The 18,299-nt window shown below is 41.0% G+C and overlaps 1 protein-coding gene across 11 annotated transcripts in view; it reads left to right on the top strand.

Moving 5' to 3' along the window:
* The window catches only part of LOC135486098 (SCY1-like protein 2), a 333,434-nt gene extending 317,487 nt beyond the window's left edge, over nucleotides 1–15,947 (top strand). For all 11 annotated transcript variants that reach the window (XR_010446666.1, XM_064768609.1, XM_064768617.1 and 8 more), the window contains one exon: nucleotides 5,972–15,947. Coding sequence is in view for 10 of the 11 variants with exons in the window: in XM_064768609.1 (XP_064624679.1) it covers nucleotides 5,972–5,998 (27 nt within the window). In the remaining variant the exon portion in view is untranslated. The remainder of the gene's footprint in view (nucleotides 1–5,971) is intronic.
* The last annotated feature ends 2,352 nt before the right edge of the window (nucleotides 15,948–18,299 follow it).

Here is an 18,299-nt window from a genome sequence, read left to right as displayed (position 1 = left end):
CAATAGACGGATTTTTTCTTCTAGAGAGTATGATCAGTAACGGCGAGGAGGTCGGTTATCAATATCCTCATCTCCTCTATTAGCCACAGGCAATACGAAACTGTCCAGAATGATGAGGAGTGTTAGAAATTTCACGCCGAAATCATCTTGGTTTCGTCTTCAGACGAGGAATGTAATGCAAACATGCGCCCACAGAGGCCTTGCTCATCCGACCTCTTCTTCATATTGTCTCATTTCTTCAAGGCCTACTCGCTACAAGAAAGGCTATGGTGCACCAGCAGAATTGACATGGTGTTGTATGGAGAGATGCGTTATCAACTTAAAGGGAAGGGCCCGCCAAAAAATGGGGAGTTTTGGACGGCCCGGTCAAAACCTTAGGCGGGAATAAGGTTTCATTGATAAATATAAGGAGTTTCAAGGCCCCCAAATTACTTGTAAGGTTCAATAGATACTGGCCTTTCATTGGTTTACCGTTTGCGTATCATTTACATACTCTCATCTTGAAAAATATGACAATATTTATGATCACGTTATTGATTTTTGCAACATTTTCGGTAACGCGCCCCTTGCGGATCTGTAAGGTACCACTCGGATGCTTGAAAAATGTTAGTGGCGTGGCTCCATCTGCTACAGCTGTCACCGCGCCGGTGTTAGTCTCACGTCTTGGCGTCTGCACCACCCTTCGGGGACACCTCAATGCCGTTGGCGTACTGACGAGACCAGCGTCTCTAGAGGCTCCGACATTCGCCATGAGCAGTGACATGTCACTTGGCTGGAATGGCCCCATCTCCTCTTCACTCATGTTCATTGCCGGCAATTCTGGCAAATATCTTGAGTCGTCACGGTTGTCAAACAAGTCTTGGATAATATGCTGCTCCATTTCTTCTGTACTGTTCGGATCAGGGGCCTCGCTCTCCACCGGCCCAGAATCCACCGGCGACTCGAAATCCATACTACTATTCTCTCCATTTTCCATTTTCTCCTCTCTCCAACTCACTACTATCGCTATTGACTGCGTAACATACACTAACATTCTTTCGCTATCATTGCTAACTTCATTTACTAGAACACTGGCCTATGTAACCCATAGTGGAAACACCTGACAGCGCCGCCCGGCATGATACACGTGCTACTGGCATATTTATAACTCGTAGTAAATAAGGTTGTAAAAATATGCAAATGCAAATGAGATGCCGTATATGGAAACCATGACGTCACTAAGCAGTGCTTATTTCTGCTACGGGTGGCGCTGGTGCTTGCTTCTGGAGGCGCTATTCAACCTCTTTAACTAGACCTGGAACCTGGATATTGAACGACTTTCCATTCGAACAAGTTTTGCGGGCCGACCGATTAACGCATACTTTACAGTACTACGTTGGATGGGACTGTGTTTCTAGTGTATACGAGTCGGAGTTTCTTTTGGATACGTGTTTTTCAACCAGACTGATTGACTGATGTGTTTGTGCTTGTGTTAATCATAGTTCAGTGAGCTATTGTTTTGTCAATATAATACATTACCTAACGTGTTCATGTAAAAAAGTGTATTTTTTGTGTAAAACAGCTTCGAGGTTGGTTATAGTTAAATTTACTGGGTGTTTTCATGTAGCTTTCGTACAATGCAACCTGGTCTGGCACTTTCTGAATTTTAGACCTGTTCTCTTCAGAGGCAACTCCATTATGAGGTGGTTAAGGTTTTTCCAAAGGGTATGTAGGTTTTTAGCTCACCTCTTAGCAGAGGTGAGCTTATCCCATACCGTGGCGTCCGTCGTCCGTCGTCGTCGTCGTCGTCGTCGTCGTCGTCGTCGTCGTCGTCGTCGTCGTCGTCGTCCGTCGTCCGTTAGCAGGGCACGTTTCGTAACTGTTAGAGCTATTGAGTTGAAACTTGGAACACATGTACCCTTATGTAATGACACCTTGGAGACTAAGTTTCGGTCCGATTCGTTTCATGGTTTGGCCACCAGGGGGCCAAACGTTAAAAGTGAAAATGTGCAATATCTCCCTTAATAGTAGTCGGGAAATTTTGAAAAAAATATGGTAGGTACTTCTAGCAAAGGTGCATCATATATCCTCCGGGTTTTTGATTTGACCTCCTTTTCAAGGTCACAGAGGTCAAATGGTGTAAATTGGCCGTTAGGATGTAACGATGGCACGTTTCTAAACTGCAATGACTATTGATACCAAATTTGGTACACATTTACCCCTTAGTCAGGTGATCTTAGGGACCAAAGTTTGGTCCAATATGATTCACCACTTGACCACAAGGGGGCAAAATCCAAAAACCTTAAAAATGTGATTATTCCTTAACTTCTTGCCCGATTGCCACCAATTTGATATCATGGGTACATCTAACCACCATACAGTATATGTCACACAGGTTTTCAATTTGACCTTCTTGTCAAGGTCACAGAGGTCAAATGACGTAAATTCGCCGTCAGGCCGTAACTATGGCACGTTTCTTAACTGCAATGACTATTGATCACAAATTAAGTACACATGTACCCCTTGGTCAGGTGATCTCAGGTACCGAAGTTTGGTGCGATCTGATTTGCCGTTTGGCCTCCAGGGAGGGGGCCAAATCCTAAATTCATCAAAATGCCATTATTCCTAGTAATGACTTGCCCGATTGGCACCAATTTTATATCATAGGTACATCTAACAACCATTCAATGTGTCACCCGGTCTTCTTTGATTTGACCTACTTTTCAAGGTCACAGAGGTCGAATGTACTGTAAATTGGCCATTTTGGGGAAATTGTAATTGCTTGGACCTACATCAAACCTAACACTACATGACACAATACCATGCTCTTTATCCATCTTTCCTCCACATGAGGTGAGCACAATGGCCCTGGCCATTTCATTTGTTGATAAAAAATCCGTTGATGTGCATTGATTCAAATACTAATAATAATAAATTTTATTTTTATCATGATGGATTACTGCTTTACTGAACCTAATTATGAAAGATTTCAGACACGAGAGATGCTGTGGGGAATACATTGGGCGAACTTGCGCGCTGGAGGTTTGTTCTTTTAAAATACGGAGTACAGTTGGCAAACGATCTGCCTTGAACTTTTTTCACTGCTCGTGTCTCGAAGAGCAAACTCAAAGTGTCCCTCGGCCTCCGACTTTAAATAAACATAATCCTCCCTGATTGATAAAAACTCGAGTTGCGATGTATAATTTATGAGATGTAGAAAGTGAATGGTCAGTATTAAAACTTCTCTCAATTAACTTAACTAATTGTCCCATAATTACTGCCGTGCCTCGCAGGTATCTTTCTGGACATGCCAGTGATGACTTATGATTATTAAATCGTAGGCACTCTCCAGAGAATATGGCTCCTCTGGTAAGAAAAAAACAATAGCACGGCAACAACATCACGCCGAAGAGTCGTGTGGTAATTGGAGTCTGATGACCAACGCTAGCCAAATACATTCAGGTGTATGATAAGCCCAGAAATAAGTAAGTGCATGTTGTTATAAAAATCACTACCTGATGAGGAATTAACTTTCATTCACCATTTATGTCTTATATCACTGAATTGAATTAATTGGCTTTATTTTTGAAATAATTGATCCCGTTGATGGTTTTATTTTTCTGTGCCTATTCGGCAGCCTCGCCCGTCCGTACGGCTTGTCGTGAAGGATACCTTATCATTCAGCTCCAAGTCCTAATCATGACAATGGATAGTGATTGACAGGAATGTTTACACAAGACCTGCGCTGCCGTCTATCTGCCGCCTATCTGCAGATACCTTACCCAAGACCCACATTCTTCGGCGTGCTAAAGAAGTAAAGAGAATCCCAAAATAAATGTCCCCGTGGGAAAACCTGACTGCATTACCTTGAAAAACCACATCGGGCGAAGGGTTATCACACACAAATATAAGAAATTTGCTTTTTGAAGCGGTAAAGGAAATCTTATACTCAAACGAGAACTCACTTGCAACCAATCGTTAAAAAATTATTATGGGGGTAAAGAGCCCTCATTCATGCATGTTCGATCAAGTGATGTTTACACATAATCTAAAATCATAGTCCTCAGCTCCTCGCTAATGTTTCACAATTCAACATTGAGATTCTCTCTTTGGTTATATTCTAACCATAACTAAAAAAAGGATATTCCTCAAATTTGATTAAGTAAAATATTTTTTATTTGAATGCAATGACGAATTATGAAAGCTCGAGAGAGGACTTAAGGTATTTCTCCTCAGCCGAAGTTAAGGTCTTAGTAGCCAGACATAAAGTGAAAAAATATTGCAGTTTTAAGCTTTAAAAATAAACATTTAGCAGATGTTCCCAATATCGAGCAAGAGATTCTCGAAATTAAGGATATTTCTAACTGACCCAAACAAGAGAAATGAGTCGTATAATGATTCAACAAGTATCAAAATTTTTCGAAAGTTGCCAAAGAATGAGCTCAAGACTGTGCTGGAACATACGCTTAAAGATATTGAAATGTCACAAATTGAGCCTTAACCATCTCGACCAAAAACATTTGTTAGAACATATTTGTGAACAAGCCGAAGAGCAGAGACTTGGTGATTCTGGGACAATGAATCACTACTTTCATTACCGCAAATCTGCAATAGAGAGCTGAAACTTATAATTTCTTCAGATTCTAAACGTTTTCTCCTATTCTGTGATGAATTGCCAGCATGTGGTCTGTTGATCCAGGTAGATAATATAATCTTGGCAGTGTCAGCACAGCAGGTAGCAAGGTCTCTAACAATCAGATCAAAAGTAGATTACGTAGGATTACTACAGCAGGCTTCCCAACTAATCAAGCTGGTCACAGGATTATAAACAAAACATAGCAGAGAGGCCGTTACACACGAGGGACTTCTCACCAACTTAGTTGGTTTTAAAATTAAGAACAGGTGCACAGGTGACTGGAAGTTGAGAGTCGTTCACCCACTCATACGAAAGACATAATCCCAGCAATATTTAGGTCCTGCACTATTTAGGCCAAAAGAGTCAAAATATGGCCCAACTATGTTGTTGAATGAATCACACGGGGAAATTTCTCCCCCACACTCCTTATATAAACAAAAAAATCCTTATATAAACAAAAGATGTCGTCGAGAAATAGAACAAGTCGGTAGTGCAGCCAGCAACTCCAACCAGTCGGGCAAAGTATCAGTAACCTGGTCTGGATTCCTGTTATGAATTAAAATTCCAACTAAGTTGGTGAGAAGTCCCTCGTGTGTAACGGGCTCAGATGATTTCTTATTGCCGAAAGTTTCTTTTCCGCAGATTTGCCGTAATGTTGGTCATATGATTGTCAAGTGATGCAAAAAGGTATGTTTCATGAGGCAACGGTGAGCAAAATCAACAAAATCAACGCAAATACCGGGGACATTAACTACCGTACTTGCATCAAACATTTTCTTGATTGACATTCATTGTTTATTTCGGTTAATTTACTCACTTGTGACTCGTGAAATGTCCCCCTTTCTCAGAGAAAGTCTAAAAAATGCAGTAGGCCTACAACCAAAAATCCATTTCTACATAATGGCTCTGAAATAAGATTTTAAAAAACAACCTTCAAGGACATACTCTCGGTATAGCCTTGACACTTAGCACGGTGGCTAACGGTATCGGTTAGCCTAAGAAAATAAATACGTGCTTACATGGAGAGAAAATGACAACGCAAAGTAACATATAAAATATCACGACATAAGGCCCGCATTTATTATTTTTATCCGATCGTACCCCCGCCACATCCCCCCCCCCCACACACACACACTGTATTGGGAGCACCTTGTTTCTAGCGTGTTGCAAAGGTAAACCAATACCTTAACCAACCATGCTTAGGCGAAGTTTCGTCGAGATTGGACTGCTATCTGTGGAGAAGATAAGTAACAATCTATTGCTGCTCTACCACCGTTATAGTAGTGATTCGTCTCAAAAAGAACCAATTGATATATTCCAGTCTAAATTCCTGTTTTGTTACTGATTCTTTTTCAGATGCAGTTGTTTACTGGAAAATCCTGAAACAGTCTAAAGAAACAAGCTTCTGTTTAACCCTCTAACATGAAGGCTTTGAATTCAGCCGAGGGCGCAACCAGTGGAGTGCTGGTGACGGCTAAAAGATGACAGATTAGGATTAGGATCATCAGTGGACACCTCTCTGGTTCAGTGGCAGTATGAGTAAGAGGGTGTAAGTTATTATGTATTAGAGATACTAAGATGCTCAGAAGGACTAAATTGCGTATTAGACATACATTAATAATCATTATTGTGGATTGTAACATGCTGGATGCTTATTGATTCCTCAACAGACAAGGACAAGGCCAGGAGATGACAGAAGTTTGTTTTTTAAAAGCAAGCAGCTTCATGGGATATGATTAGAGTGTATCGAGATAACAAGACTTTAAATTGCAAGACAGAATGAGTCAAACTTGGATCGGAACTATTGTACATAATTGTTTGTGACAGTTGTAAATAGTTGTGTAGATAATGTTGTATTTCTGACCATTGATGTGGTGATGGTGGATATAACTTGATCATGCATATCATAGAGCACAAATAAACTTTTTTCAGGAAAGGAGTTCCCGAGACTTTATACAGTGTAGATAGAAAATGTACATATCAGACATTTGTAACCCAAGTTATGTGATATATATGTTATATAGAGAGCTATAAGTAAATGAAAATAACTTTTACTGTGAAAAGAGGTGCCAATTTTATTGTGTATTTTTATGTGGTCCAATAAAATTGTGTATCCATGCTATTACCATGGGCTGGGATATACCATTTGTCTGCTGTGTCGACGCAATTTAACCGGTTGGGGCCTGTCTGTTACACATAGACATGTTAGGCCTTTTGTGCAGGTGTCCCTCTACCAGATAAATTGCATCGACCCGGTATCATAATTATAGTACTTGTTTGTATAACTTGGCATGTAGTGTTTTGTCCACATTGGTATGTTACTCGTTGCTATACATAGTAGAGTGCTACGGTGCTCATTGTCGCATAGTAGATGTCTATTATATGGTCAAGCAGTGCACCAATCTATTGGTAAACTGTGGCGCATTGTTTCTTTTTCGTTATAAACGAATGGCTGAACTGACAACAACATAATGCTACAGATACTGACAGACCTGTTGACATTTCTTTTGGGTACACCCGTGGTGAACCAGATTCGTACACTGCGTTACAAGGCAGATCACGCCGGTGTTAGCACAAATTTTACTGAACGAGGGGGTGTCTTTCCCTCAAGCAGATAATCTTTTCATAGTGGTCACATATCTCAGTGTACACATAGAGAGTTGGATATCTGCAATTTATAGCAAATCTTATAGGTATGCTTATAAACACCTGCGTACGTTGAATCGCATAGAAAATGTATTGAGAAAACCCCAACTTATTTGTATACGTATTCGTATCAATAATAGTGAGCTTTCGCACTGGCACATTTAGCCAAACGACGCCATTTAGGTTATCAGAATTTGCGCTCTATTGACGTGTACACACATTTTTTTCGGATAGAAGTACCTCATCACGCGTATGTTAAAAGCAGATAGTAAAACAAGTGCATGTAACCAGTGAGTTGTCGTTCACACATCGTTTTTTTTTGTTGAGGTTTTCTTCATTCATACCATTAGACATATTTCATGTTTGGTATTTAGTTGTTGTTATATTTTCGTTTTGAAGTGAATGGCCTATCCTTGTGAAAGGCCATGTTTCAATTGATAAGATTGAGCATTTCGCAGGTGATCGGTTAATGATCGACTACTGTTAGTTAATCATTTTGGGTGCTCTTCTGACATGTGCACATGTTCCTATTAGTCTCAATCTGATTTCCGACGTCTACCAAACTTGGTAGGTGTTTATTAAAAACTTTTACAGAATTCATCTGCGGTTGTCCCAATAAAGTCGGAATAAGATCAAGCTTTTTGGGAAATACATGTAGATTCTTAATACCCCACCTTTTATTTGCTGTGGTTTTATTTATGGTCGTTTTAAGCTGTAAATGCAACATTCATAGCCGTTGAAATGTAAGCGCAATAACCGTCCAAAGAAATCCTGTCTGGCTTGTTGCGTTGGCTGCGCCAAACTAGGAACATAAGTATTTTTCAATCAGATAGCAGTTTAAGGAAAAAGGCATCCCCTGGTAATAACTGTCTCGCGGAAGTTCTCTTACAGGATCGTCCTATTTAATCTGGTGTGAAAGTAATTAGTAATAGTCCTACCCTATTGTTCACAGATTTGTCAGGGATTTATGGCCAATGAAACCAATATCTTGTACGAATGTAAAATTGAATATCTTATTTCGCGTTTCTTTATAAAATGGGGTCAGGTGGAATCGTGACTTCCATTGTAAATCTTCCTTTCACCCTGTCACAATGGGGCGCCGACTATTAGTCAAATAATGCAATACTGGCTTGCAGTTAAGTGAAGATTTTCATACATGATATGATATTATCTGCATCTATATATATTTTAAAGATATTTTACATACGATGGGTGAGGACGTAAAATATCTATTCCCACGTAAGTAATTCGTGGAGTTATTTCCAAAGCATTTGCTATTTCAAGCCGCGTAGCCCATGAACAAAAACCGTATCTTGGTCGGGAAACGATCTCAATCGCTTATGTTGGTATAGACCTAAGGTTGATGCCATGTGACTTCTTCTTATCAAACTGGCCTTATTGGTATGTGCCATTTTGAATCAAGAAGACACGTCAGGTTTAAGGAAATCGAGAACTCGCGATTACAAGTGTGCCCGTAACGTAGGATAACGAGCATTTCGAAGCATGGTCTTATTTCTTCAAGATTACAAACTCCATGTCCCATTCATGTTCCTTTCGGTTATATTATTCAGAGCAGATTAAATCAGTAACAAAAAAGCCTATGAAATTGATTGAGCCAGTAAACTAAATCGTCGTTACTTTAACGACTAATCGTCCTGGTAAAGCCCGTAGCACACTAGCCGCCAACTTCGGCGTTCACAAGCGTTTTTTGCCGCAAGAGTCCTGAATGCCTGAAAAATCCCTAGTCTGCTACAAACAGCGTCGGCGAACGCGACTTGCCGCCACTTGCCGCAACTAAACGCCAAATATCTAACATGTTTGATTTTTGACGCGTGTCGCCGCGTTTGAACGCAAGAAGAAGCCAGGTGTGCTACAAATTGCCGCCTGGCGTCGACGGCGAGGCTATGGCCAATCAGTATGCGTCTTGATGTCACATGATTTCAAAATGACAGCCTAAAGTGGCGGAAAAGACGCTACTGGACGCCGATTCTGGGCAGGTGTGCTCTGACCGGGATCCACTGGCCGCCAACTTCGGCGTCGAGAGGTGTCGGCTGAACGCTTCTTGTCGCCAAAGTTGGCGGCTAGTGTGCTGCGGGCTTTAGGTACGAAAAGTATGGTCTTCAACTATCCGTCTCGGCCTGACTGGCTGCATTTGCGATACGGGTCAAAACGAACCGTGTTACCGGTAAGGCTGGGTTCACATAGGGCTGCATGCATGCTCTACGGTATTCGGTGCACGTTACGTAGGCCACGGGTATAGTAAAAATCTAACAAGGTTGTGTCAATCACCGGATCACATAGGACTGAACTATTCGGAGGGTACCATATACACGAATAGTCTGAAACGTGCAAGTAACGTGCACCGAATACCGTGCATCCTGAATACCGTATAGAGTATAGTTCTATGTGAACCCAGCCTAACGGATACACATACATGTAGCTAAATGTAGTCGGCTTCACTAAACTCGCAGTGCGAAGGCTCGCTAATGCAACTTGAATGCGGATTCGATTCCACCAGTGCCTTGTGGCTAATTACAGCTCGCCATACAAATGCGTGATATTTGACCAATGGCTGTCTCTGTCGATGACTGATGGTAGAAGACAGATATAAACCTAAGTGAATTAGTGCACTGCTAGACGATCTGAATGATAGGCAATATTATGTCTGCATTAGATAATGATTGCACGTACTAGGTTGAACTCGTGACTCTGAGCATTTCATGGCCCTGCACAATAAACCTTCACCATGTAAACACGACATACACGCCATGCACCTACTCTAGTTTTACCGGTCTAAAACCGTTTCTAGATATTCAAGAAACATGAAATATTATACATTATTGTCATTCGGTGGCATTCAATGTATTTACCCAGGACCTGAATCTTACTAATCAAATAGTAAGTTGATGTAATTGTACTTGAAACTTCATATTAGTAAATTCACTTAACATATATACATGTTCATCACAAAGGTTTTCGGTAGTTACATACTACCCTCCTCAGGTGAACCCATACATGTGAGTACAAGAAGGTTGGCTGACCAGCCTTATAACATAAAGCATAAAGTGATTATACTAAGCTCCGAAAATTCCAAGCATCATGAATGATGAGCCCTGTTGTACTAGCTGCCTATTCAGAAGTGGCTTTTGGGTTTTTTTACGCACAACGCCTCTTTGATCCTTAAAGTGTTATCACTCTGGGCTGTTGTTAACACAGAGAAATTCTCACGAAGAGAGATCCCACTTCCTAACTCCAACGAGACATTCAAACCCCTAGGACATTTTACTTGTGCCACCCCGAATGTGGTATACATACTTAGATGTAATAAATGTCCCCAAATGTACATTGATGAAACTTCACAAACCCTATGTCAACGTCTCAATTGACACAAACGGTACATCCGTAACAAAACATAAATCTTCCTATCGGGGAACACTTTAATCTTAGAGGACATGGTCTTCACGACTTGAGAGTGACGGTTTTACAGGGTTCCTTGGCAGACACAGGAAAAAGACGTATTTTATGAGCAGAAGCTTATCCACACATTTAATACCATTAGTTGTGGCCTAAACCGGAACCCAGGCTTCCTGTCTCATTACACCCTGTAATTTATCCCATTGTTTTAGCATCTTTATATTATTTCTTTTTCATTCATGCTTGGATCACCCGCTCTAATTACTTTTTCTAGACTTTCCCTGACGTCGTTTGGATATCCTCGTTTCGTTAGAATTGTGCTAACATATATTGATGTAATTTTCCAAACCTTCTCATAGCTGTTGAAGGCACAGTTAGTGCCGAAAGCTTATCGGGTCCTCGGACTACATAACAGTTGATCATGAAAAAGGTGTTAACTTCTCAATTTCCCTGTGATATGGACAATAACATTTGTGATAACCATTAGATCCGTCAATTTATGACAAAATAGGGGCCATTTTTGAATGTGCACAATTGACACAACCGACTCAGATCACCTTTTAAAGCAGTGGGAAAGGTAAGCACACCTTGTACGGGGTGAGGCAAAAGAAATCTCACCGTTGGCCTACAAACCTGACTGATAAAATGTGATAACACAACTAACATTTTCAACAAGATTCTTTTTGTGGTGTTCAAGCATAACGAAACCGTGTTTCTACTCTAAATTTTCTTCAAAATTAACATCATCATTCCCTATTTCATCACGGTAATGTCCATCAGCCTCATTTGTCAGTCCGGCCACGTGAAAAGCCTTGGAAACGGATTCAGGGGCTACTGCATCCCATGCTCGACTAACAATAGCTACAACCGACTGTTGAAATTTTATCACAGTTCCCGTCATTGTCCGTTATTTTCTATCTTCCATTGTTTCCAGTACTTTCTTACTGGGGCTTTAAAACCTCTCATTATTGTTAAGTCAAGAGGCTGTTCCAAAGAATTCAAAATAATGTACATCAGATTTTATGCGAGGTTTAAATTTACACCTCGAGGATGTTAACTTTTGCGTCTAGAGTAGGGTTCTGGTAGCAAAATGAGTTTGATCAAAAGTGTGCCTTCAAAATGTACCTCATAAGTATAAGGGCTGGCGTTTACATGAACCCGTATATTCGTTGATTAATCTAAGTCGACACAAAGGCGAAGAAGGCATAGCCGGTAACATCATCACCATCGGCCAACTTGGTGTCGCCAACTCATTGTCCATCCAGATTCATGAGTTTGAATATATTGAATGGCATCGAACGACAATTATGTATGATAATTCTTATTTTGGTTTACAATGTGATTCTTATTTTTGCCTCTAAATTTGTGTTTTCTGTCGATTTTCTCCTTGAAATCTATCATTACAGGTCTTATTATTTTTCATAGCCTAGCTGAATGTGTATGCAGTTTTGTCCCTCATCAGATTTATTTCATCGCATAAATTGCTGGGTTTTTTGGAAAAGGTGTTTTTATGGTCATTTGTCCGTTTATTTCGTGGATATTTTGGGTGATGTCCGTTTACTCGATAACTGCTTTTAAAATCAAATAAAGTTTTTTTATGTATTTGATGTGAATTAATATTACTATCAGTCCAGTTGGATTGTGGTTGGACGTTGACTGTTGAACATTTGCGAGAATGACAAAAATATGTTCACATTGTTGACAGTATATTCTCTTAATGAATTAAAACATTTCCCTTTGAGATTGCCGGATTGTAGAATAGAACGTGATCGACCAACGTGGTGTTTCTCGCCAACATTCATGTGTGCATGTTTTATTGGCTCACCGTAGGGGAGTCTATACAACACCGCTGTGTCCGTCGTCCGTCGTCGTTGTCTGTATCCTGTTTTGAAAACAGTTTCTTAACCGCTGAAGCTATGAACTTGAAACTTTGTGCACAGGACCCCCAAGGTCAGGCTACCTCTGACAATGAATTTCAATTCGATCTCATTCTTGACTTGTCCACCAGGGGGCCAGAAGTGGAAACCTAAAAAGTGTGATATCTCTTATGAGTGAATTGCTTTCGATAAAGTGTTTATGGTAGGTTCTCCTAGCAAGGATACATCACATATCGTACGGGCTTTTCATTTGACGTACTCTTAAAGGTCACAGAGGTCAAATGGCGTAAAATGGCCGTTTGAATGTAACTATGGCACGTTTCTTAACCGCTAAAGCTATCAACTTTAAATTTGGTACACATGACTCCCTAGGTCATGTACCCTCTGACACTGAATTTCAGTCCGATCTGATTCTTGACCTAGCCTCCAGGGGGCCAGCAGTGGAAACCTAAAAAGTGTGATATCTCTCTGATGAGTGACTCGTTTTCGAAAAAAATTATGGTAGTTTCTCCTAGCAAGGATACATCATATATTGTACGGTTTTTGATTTGACCTACTTTTCAACGTCACAGAGATCAAATGGCGTAAATTGACCGTTTCGTTGTAACTATGGCACGTTTCTTAACCGCCAACGCCATCAACTTGAAATTTGGTACGCATGACTCCCTACGTCATGTGACCGATCTGATCTGATTCTCGACTTCGCCACCAGAAGGCCAAAACTAAAAAGTTAAAAAGTGCAATATCTCGCTTATTAGTGACTTGTTTTCTATTATATTTTTATGGTAGGTTCTCCAAGCAACGATGCATCACATGTCATACCGACTTTGGCTTGACATATACAATACATGTAGAATGTTTCTAAACCAGGACGAATTCCTAACCACCAAATTTCTATGCGGTGAGCACAATGGCCCCTAGCAGTTTCATATGTTTATTGCAATTTATTTCTCATTTTTGAAGATAATTTCGACGTGTTCTTATAGAGTATTGCGTAATGGTTTTTGAATGAATACTTCCATGAGTGCGGACCGCCTTCTAAGTTTTTAAGGCGATAAATTGAATCGAAGATATTAAAACGACTGACGTGTTGGTCCATTAGATTGCTTTGATTTCTAATTATAACTCTACTTTCGTCATCCCCATGTTTTAAAGTATGCATCCAATCTCTTGCAAGAGAAGATCAATACCGTAAAGGTGTCTTTGTTGACAATTTTCATGTTGACATATCTCTGTTTACATTTTCTGGTTGGTCAACCATTTTGTATGAAGGTCTTGTGACCTTTGTATGTTTTTAGTATATCAAATATGGAAGTTGGCTAAGCTGCAGGCCAGATTCGAGACATGCTTCAGGGGACTTTAGGTAATTTCACTACTGAAGATAGATTGATGGACTCTACTATGTCTACCCTACATTAATGAGAAAGTATTGATTTGGAACACCGAACAGCTCATGAGTCATGTAGGACTAAAAAATATGGAGCGGCTCCTGTACTTGTATTTAATTGGCGTAGCCCCAGAGAAAGCTTTTTACTTTTACCTAAAAGTGCTGCCACCTGTAAAGTGGCGATTCCTCCTCAGTAATAAGGTACAAGTACCGGTACTAGCTCTAGCATCGTGAGAAAATCAGGCGGTGTTACTGCCACTTCTTGATTTCTTAAGGATGCTAGGGATCCGGAACAGCTCCTGATGGACTCGACAGTATTTTTCACATCATAAACTACAACATTTATATACAGCAGTGTGGCTCTAATCTACATAATACTCTCTACGTAGCCATAACGAAGTAAGTACACTATATAACACATTTTCTGAAAACTTCATGACATGACATCTGGGTTTAAGAAGGAGTTGCTGTTGTGTTGTCCTTTTGACCTCACTTGGGCTGTGGCCCTCGATATTACCTAAGTTTCAGTGGCCTGTGGTCTAACCAATTCCAACCTCGTTTACCCAGGGGTCATTGCGCGGTCCTGTGGTCACTTGCACCGACCCTGGTATCATGTTGAGCTAAAGCATATTTGATTGGTCAACGAATAACGTTTGACATGCAAATAAGATGTAAACAATGTTTTGACACTTGGCATATTCATGGCCTATTGAATCGGCGAAAAAGGCGACTTATCAGTCTACATAACCATTTACCCTGATCCGATCACAAATCAATTGACGGCATGATAGAACTTCATGGACACGGATAATATATGAGCTAATGCTGATATAAAAGATTAATTGCCTCCACAAGAAAATTGCGTCAATTAGTCTGGCAATGCGGGCACTCCAAGCAAAATAGAACCGAAGAAACACGTGTTACAATACCCAATCGCGCGAGCACCGTGAAAATATCATTTCAAAATCCCTTTTGATAATTCATATTTATATTTAAGACTTCTTCCTGAGATAATTGGTCAATTTACAGTTATTTGATCGGCTACATGTTGAAACAGTGCCGACACGTAGTGCCCGAATAGACGGGTCATAGGTCAAACTTACTACGTCACTCCCCAGATTCTGGCGGTGACTATCGATTTGACGTACACGAGTATCCAGGGTCAAGTGGTGCAGCCATTTTGAACCAACCTGACGCAGATAGGCTTGTCTTGCGTTATTATTCGCCAAAATATCGCGCGTTTGTAAGGCGAGCTGTAATTGGGACAAGGCACAAGGCACAAGGCACTGGTGCAATCGAACCCGCATTCATGTTAGATTATTTTACGAATACGTCATCACATAAGTTGGGGTTTTCTCAAGTCGTCATTAGCGAGCTTTCGCACCGCACGGTGAGTCAAGCCGACTACATTTAGCTGTGCGTATCCGTAACCGGCAAGACGGTTTGTTTTGACCCGTTTCGCAAATGATGCCGGTCAGGCCTAGACGGATAATATTATTGTTGACGACCATGCTTCGTACCTACCAGTAAGTTACGTCAATTTAGTTTACTGGCTTAATCAATTTCTATTTTTGTTTGTTACCTGAAGAATGTGATCGAAAGGAACATGCATGAGACATGGTGTTTGTCGTCCCTGTGGTTCATAGCACTCGTTACTCTCCGTTACGGGCGTACTTGTTATCACGGATAACGAGCAGAGCGCAAGTTCTCAATTTCCTACAGCATGACGTGTCAACTTGATTTGAAACGGCAAATACCAATAAGGCCATTTTGAAGAGAAGAAGTCACATGCATCAATCTAAGGTCTATATCAAAATAAGCGATCGAGAGCGTTTCCCGACGAAGATACGTTTTTCTACGTGGGCAACGCGACGTAAAATAACAAATGCCTTGGAAGGAACTCTCCGAATCACTTATGTGGGTTTAGGCCTTTTACGTCCTCGCCCATTCGATGTAAAATATATAGATACAGATATTATTATATCATGAATGACAATAAAGTTTTCATTAATCTGCAAGCCGGCTTTGTATTCTTTGACAACTAGTTGCCGTCCCGTTGTGACATGGTGAAAGTCACGTTTTAACGTGACCCATTTGTAAAGAAACGCCAAATAAGATATTCATTTTCACATTCGTACAAGACATTGGTTTCACAGGCCATAAATCCCTGAAAAATCTGTGACCAATAGGGTAGGACTACTAACACGTGGGGCCCATGAGTTAATGGGACGATCATGGAAAAGAACAAATTCAACGAGACTGTTATTTCCAGAGATGTATTTTCCTTACACCGCGATCTGAATGAAAAATTCTGTCCTGTGGCGCAGCCAACGCAACAAGCCAGGAAGAACTTGTTTGGACGGTTAGAGCTTACATTTCAACGGCGAAATGTGGAATTAACAGCTTCAATGACCATAAAAAACCCACAGCAGATAAACGATAGGGGTATTAAGAACCTCTTTCCAAAAAATGTTGATCTTATTCCCATGGGAGGGATACCGTAGATGATTTCTGTAACCGTTTTCAACAAACGCGTACGAGGCTTGGTAGACGTCGGAAATTAGATTGCGACTTATAGGAACATGTGCTCACGTCACAAGAGCACCCAAAATGATTACCTAACGACAGTCGATCACTTAACCGATCACCTGCGAAATGCCCAGTCTTGGCAATGGAAACAAGCATTTTAACACGGATAGGCCATTCACTACCAGAGGAAAATATAACATCAACTGAATACAAAGCATGAAATATGTCTCATTGTATTAATGAAGAAAACCTAAACAAAAACGCTGTGTGACCGAAGATTCACTGGTTACATGCAAGACTGAAAAATACTTTTGTTTCATTATCCGTTTTTGGCTCACCGTAGGGCAGTCTATATTATAGCGCGGCGTCCGTCGTCGTATGTATCCTGTTTCAAAAACAGTGGCACGTTTCCTAACTGCTAGAGCAATGAACTTGAAACGTTGTACACAGGTGACATTTGACAATGAATATCGGTTTGGTCTGATTCTTTACTTGGCCACCAGGGGGCCAGAAGTGGAAACCTAAAAAGTGTGATATATCTCTTATGGGTGACTTATTTTCGATAAAATTTTTATGGTAGGTTCTCCTAGCAAGGATACATCACATATCATACGGGTTTTGATTTGATCTACTTTTCAAGGTCACAGAGGTCAAATGGCGTAAATTGGTCGTTTGAGTGTAACTATGACACGTTTCATAACCGCTAACGATATCAACTTGGAATTTGGTACACATAACTCCCCATGTCATGTGACCTCGGACACCAAATTTCAATCCAATCCGATTCTCAACTCGGCCACGAGTAGGCCAAAACTAAAAAAGGTAAAAAGGTAAAAAATATCTATTCGGGGGGCACAATGGCACTTGGCCGTTTTATATTACATACGCGCAATGAGGTACTTGCGGATAGACTATCCGAACAAAGTGTGTGTGTTGCAGATATCAAACTCTATTTAGAGCACGAATTCTACGATTAAAACCTGGTTCACTGAACACTATATGGGCCGATGGCTTCCCCCAATTAGAACCGATAGCAAGGCCGATGGTACACCCCGGCTTAGCATTCCCTCTCGAACTCCTGACGTTGGCATGAACATTCCCTTTTACCTCTACCTTATACATAGGAGGGAAGACAAGCTGAGCAAAAGTCTTATTAAAGTTGTAGAGGGTGTGCATATCAATAGTTTCTGCAACAGTTTCTCGTACTGCATTTTGAAACGCCCTGACTCTTTGCCAGGCATCAGCAGGGATGCCCGTGGAATTATTAGTTGTTCTCCTAAAAACGATGTTCTCCCGCTTCATAAAATTGGAAACCCATCCAACTGAAGCCGTGAATTGCGATCGTTAGGGTCGTCGGGCAATCATGTTTACAAGCTCATCACGTGGAAGCGAATCCAACCAATCTCTAAAAGCATTGTTGGCATGCTCAACGATGTCGGACGTAGAAACTGGCAGTGTTCTGCGTTGGGGCTCTAAGAAGTCACCATGAACAGCTTTTTCGAGCTCCGGCCATGGACCATCGTGATCTGTCCTTATTCGTTGCCTGTGTGCATTCTGCTCGGTTTTGTCTGCCATTTCATCGATGTTTGCTATCCATCGTCTTAGGGTGGTTGGGGCAAGCCGGTATCTTCGCTCGTACTCCTCAACATTCAGGACTCGTCGATGTTCAGTACAAATCTGGCAATCTAAGGCATGACGGAGGTGACTCTCAGCGCTGTAACTGTTGTGCCTGCGTGGAAGGTGTCCTGCATCATCACCATCATCCTCATCGTCGTCGTCATTGGCAGCTGGCTGCAGTATCGGTAGTTCACAAGACATAAGACGTGGCAAT

Source organism: Lineus longissimus, chromosome 4 (genome assembly GCF_910592395.1).
Source record: "Lineus longissimus chromosome 4, tnLinLong1.2, whole genome shotgun sequence".
Classification (NCBI taxonomy): Eukaryota; Metazoa; Nemertea; class Pilidiophora; order Heteronemertea; family Lineidae; genus Lineus; species Lineus longissimus.
This window is presented reverse-complemented; position numbering and strand designations above follow the sequence as displayed.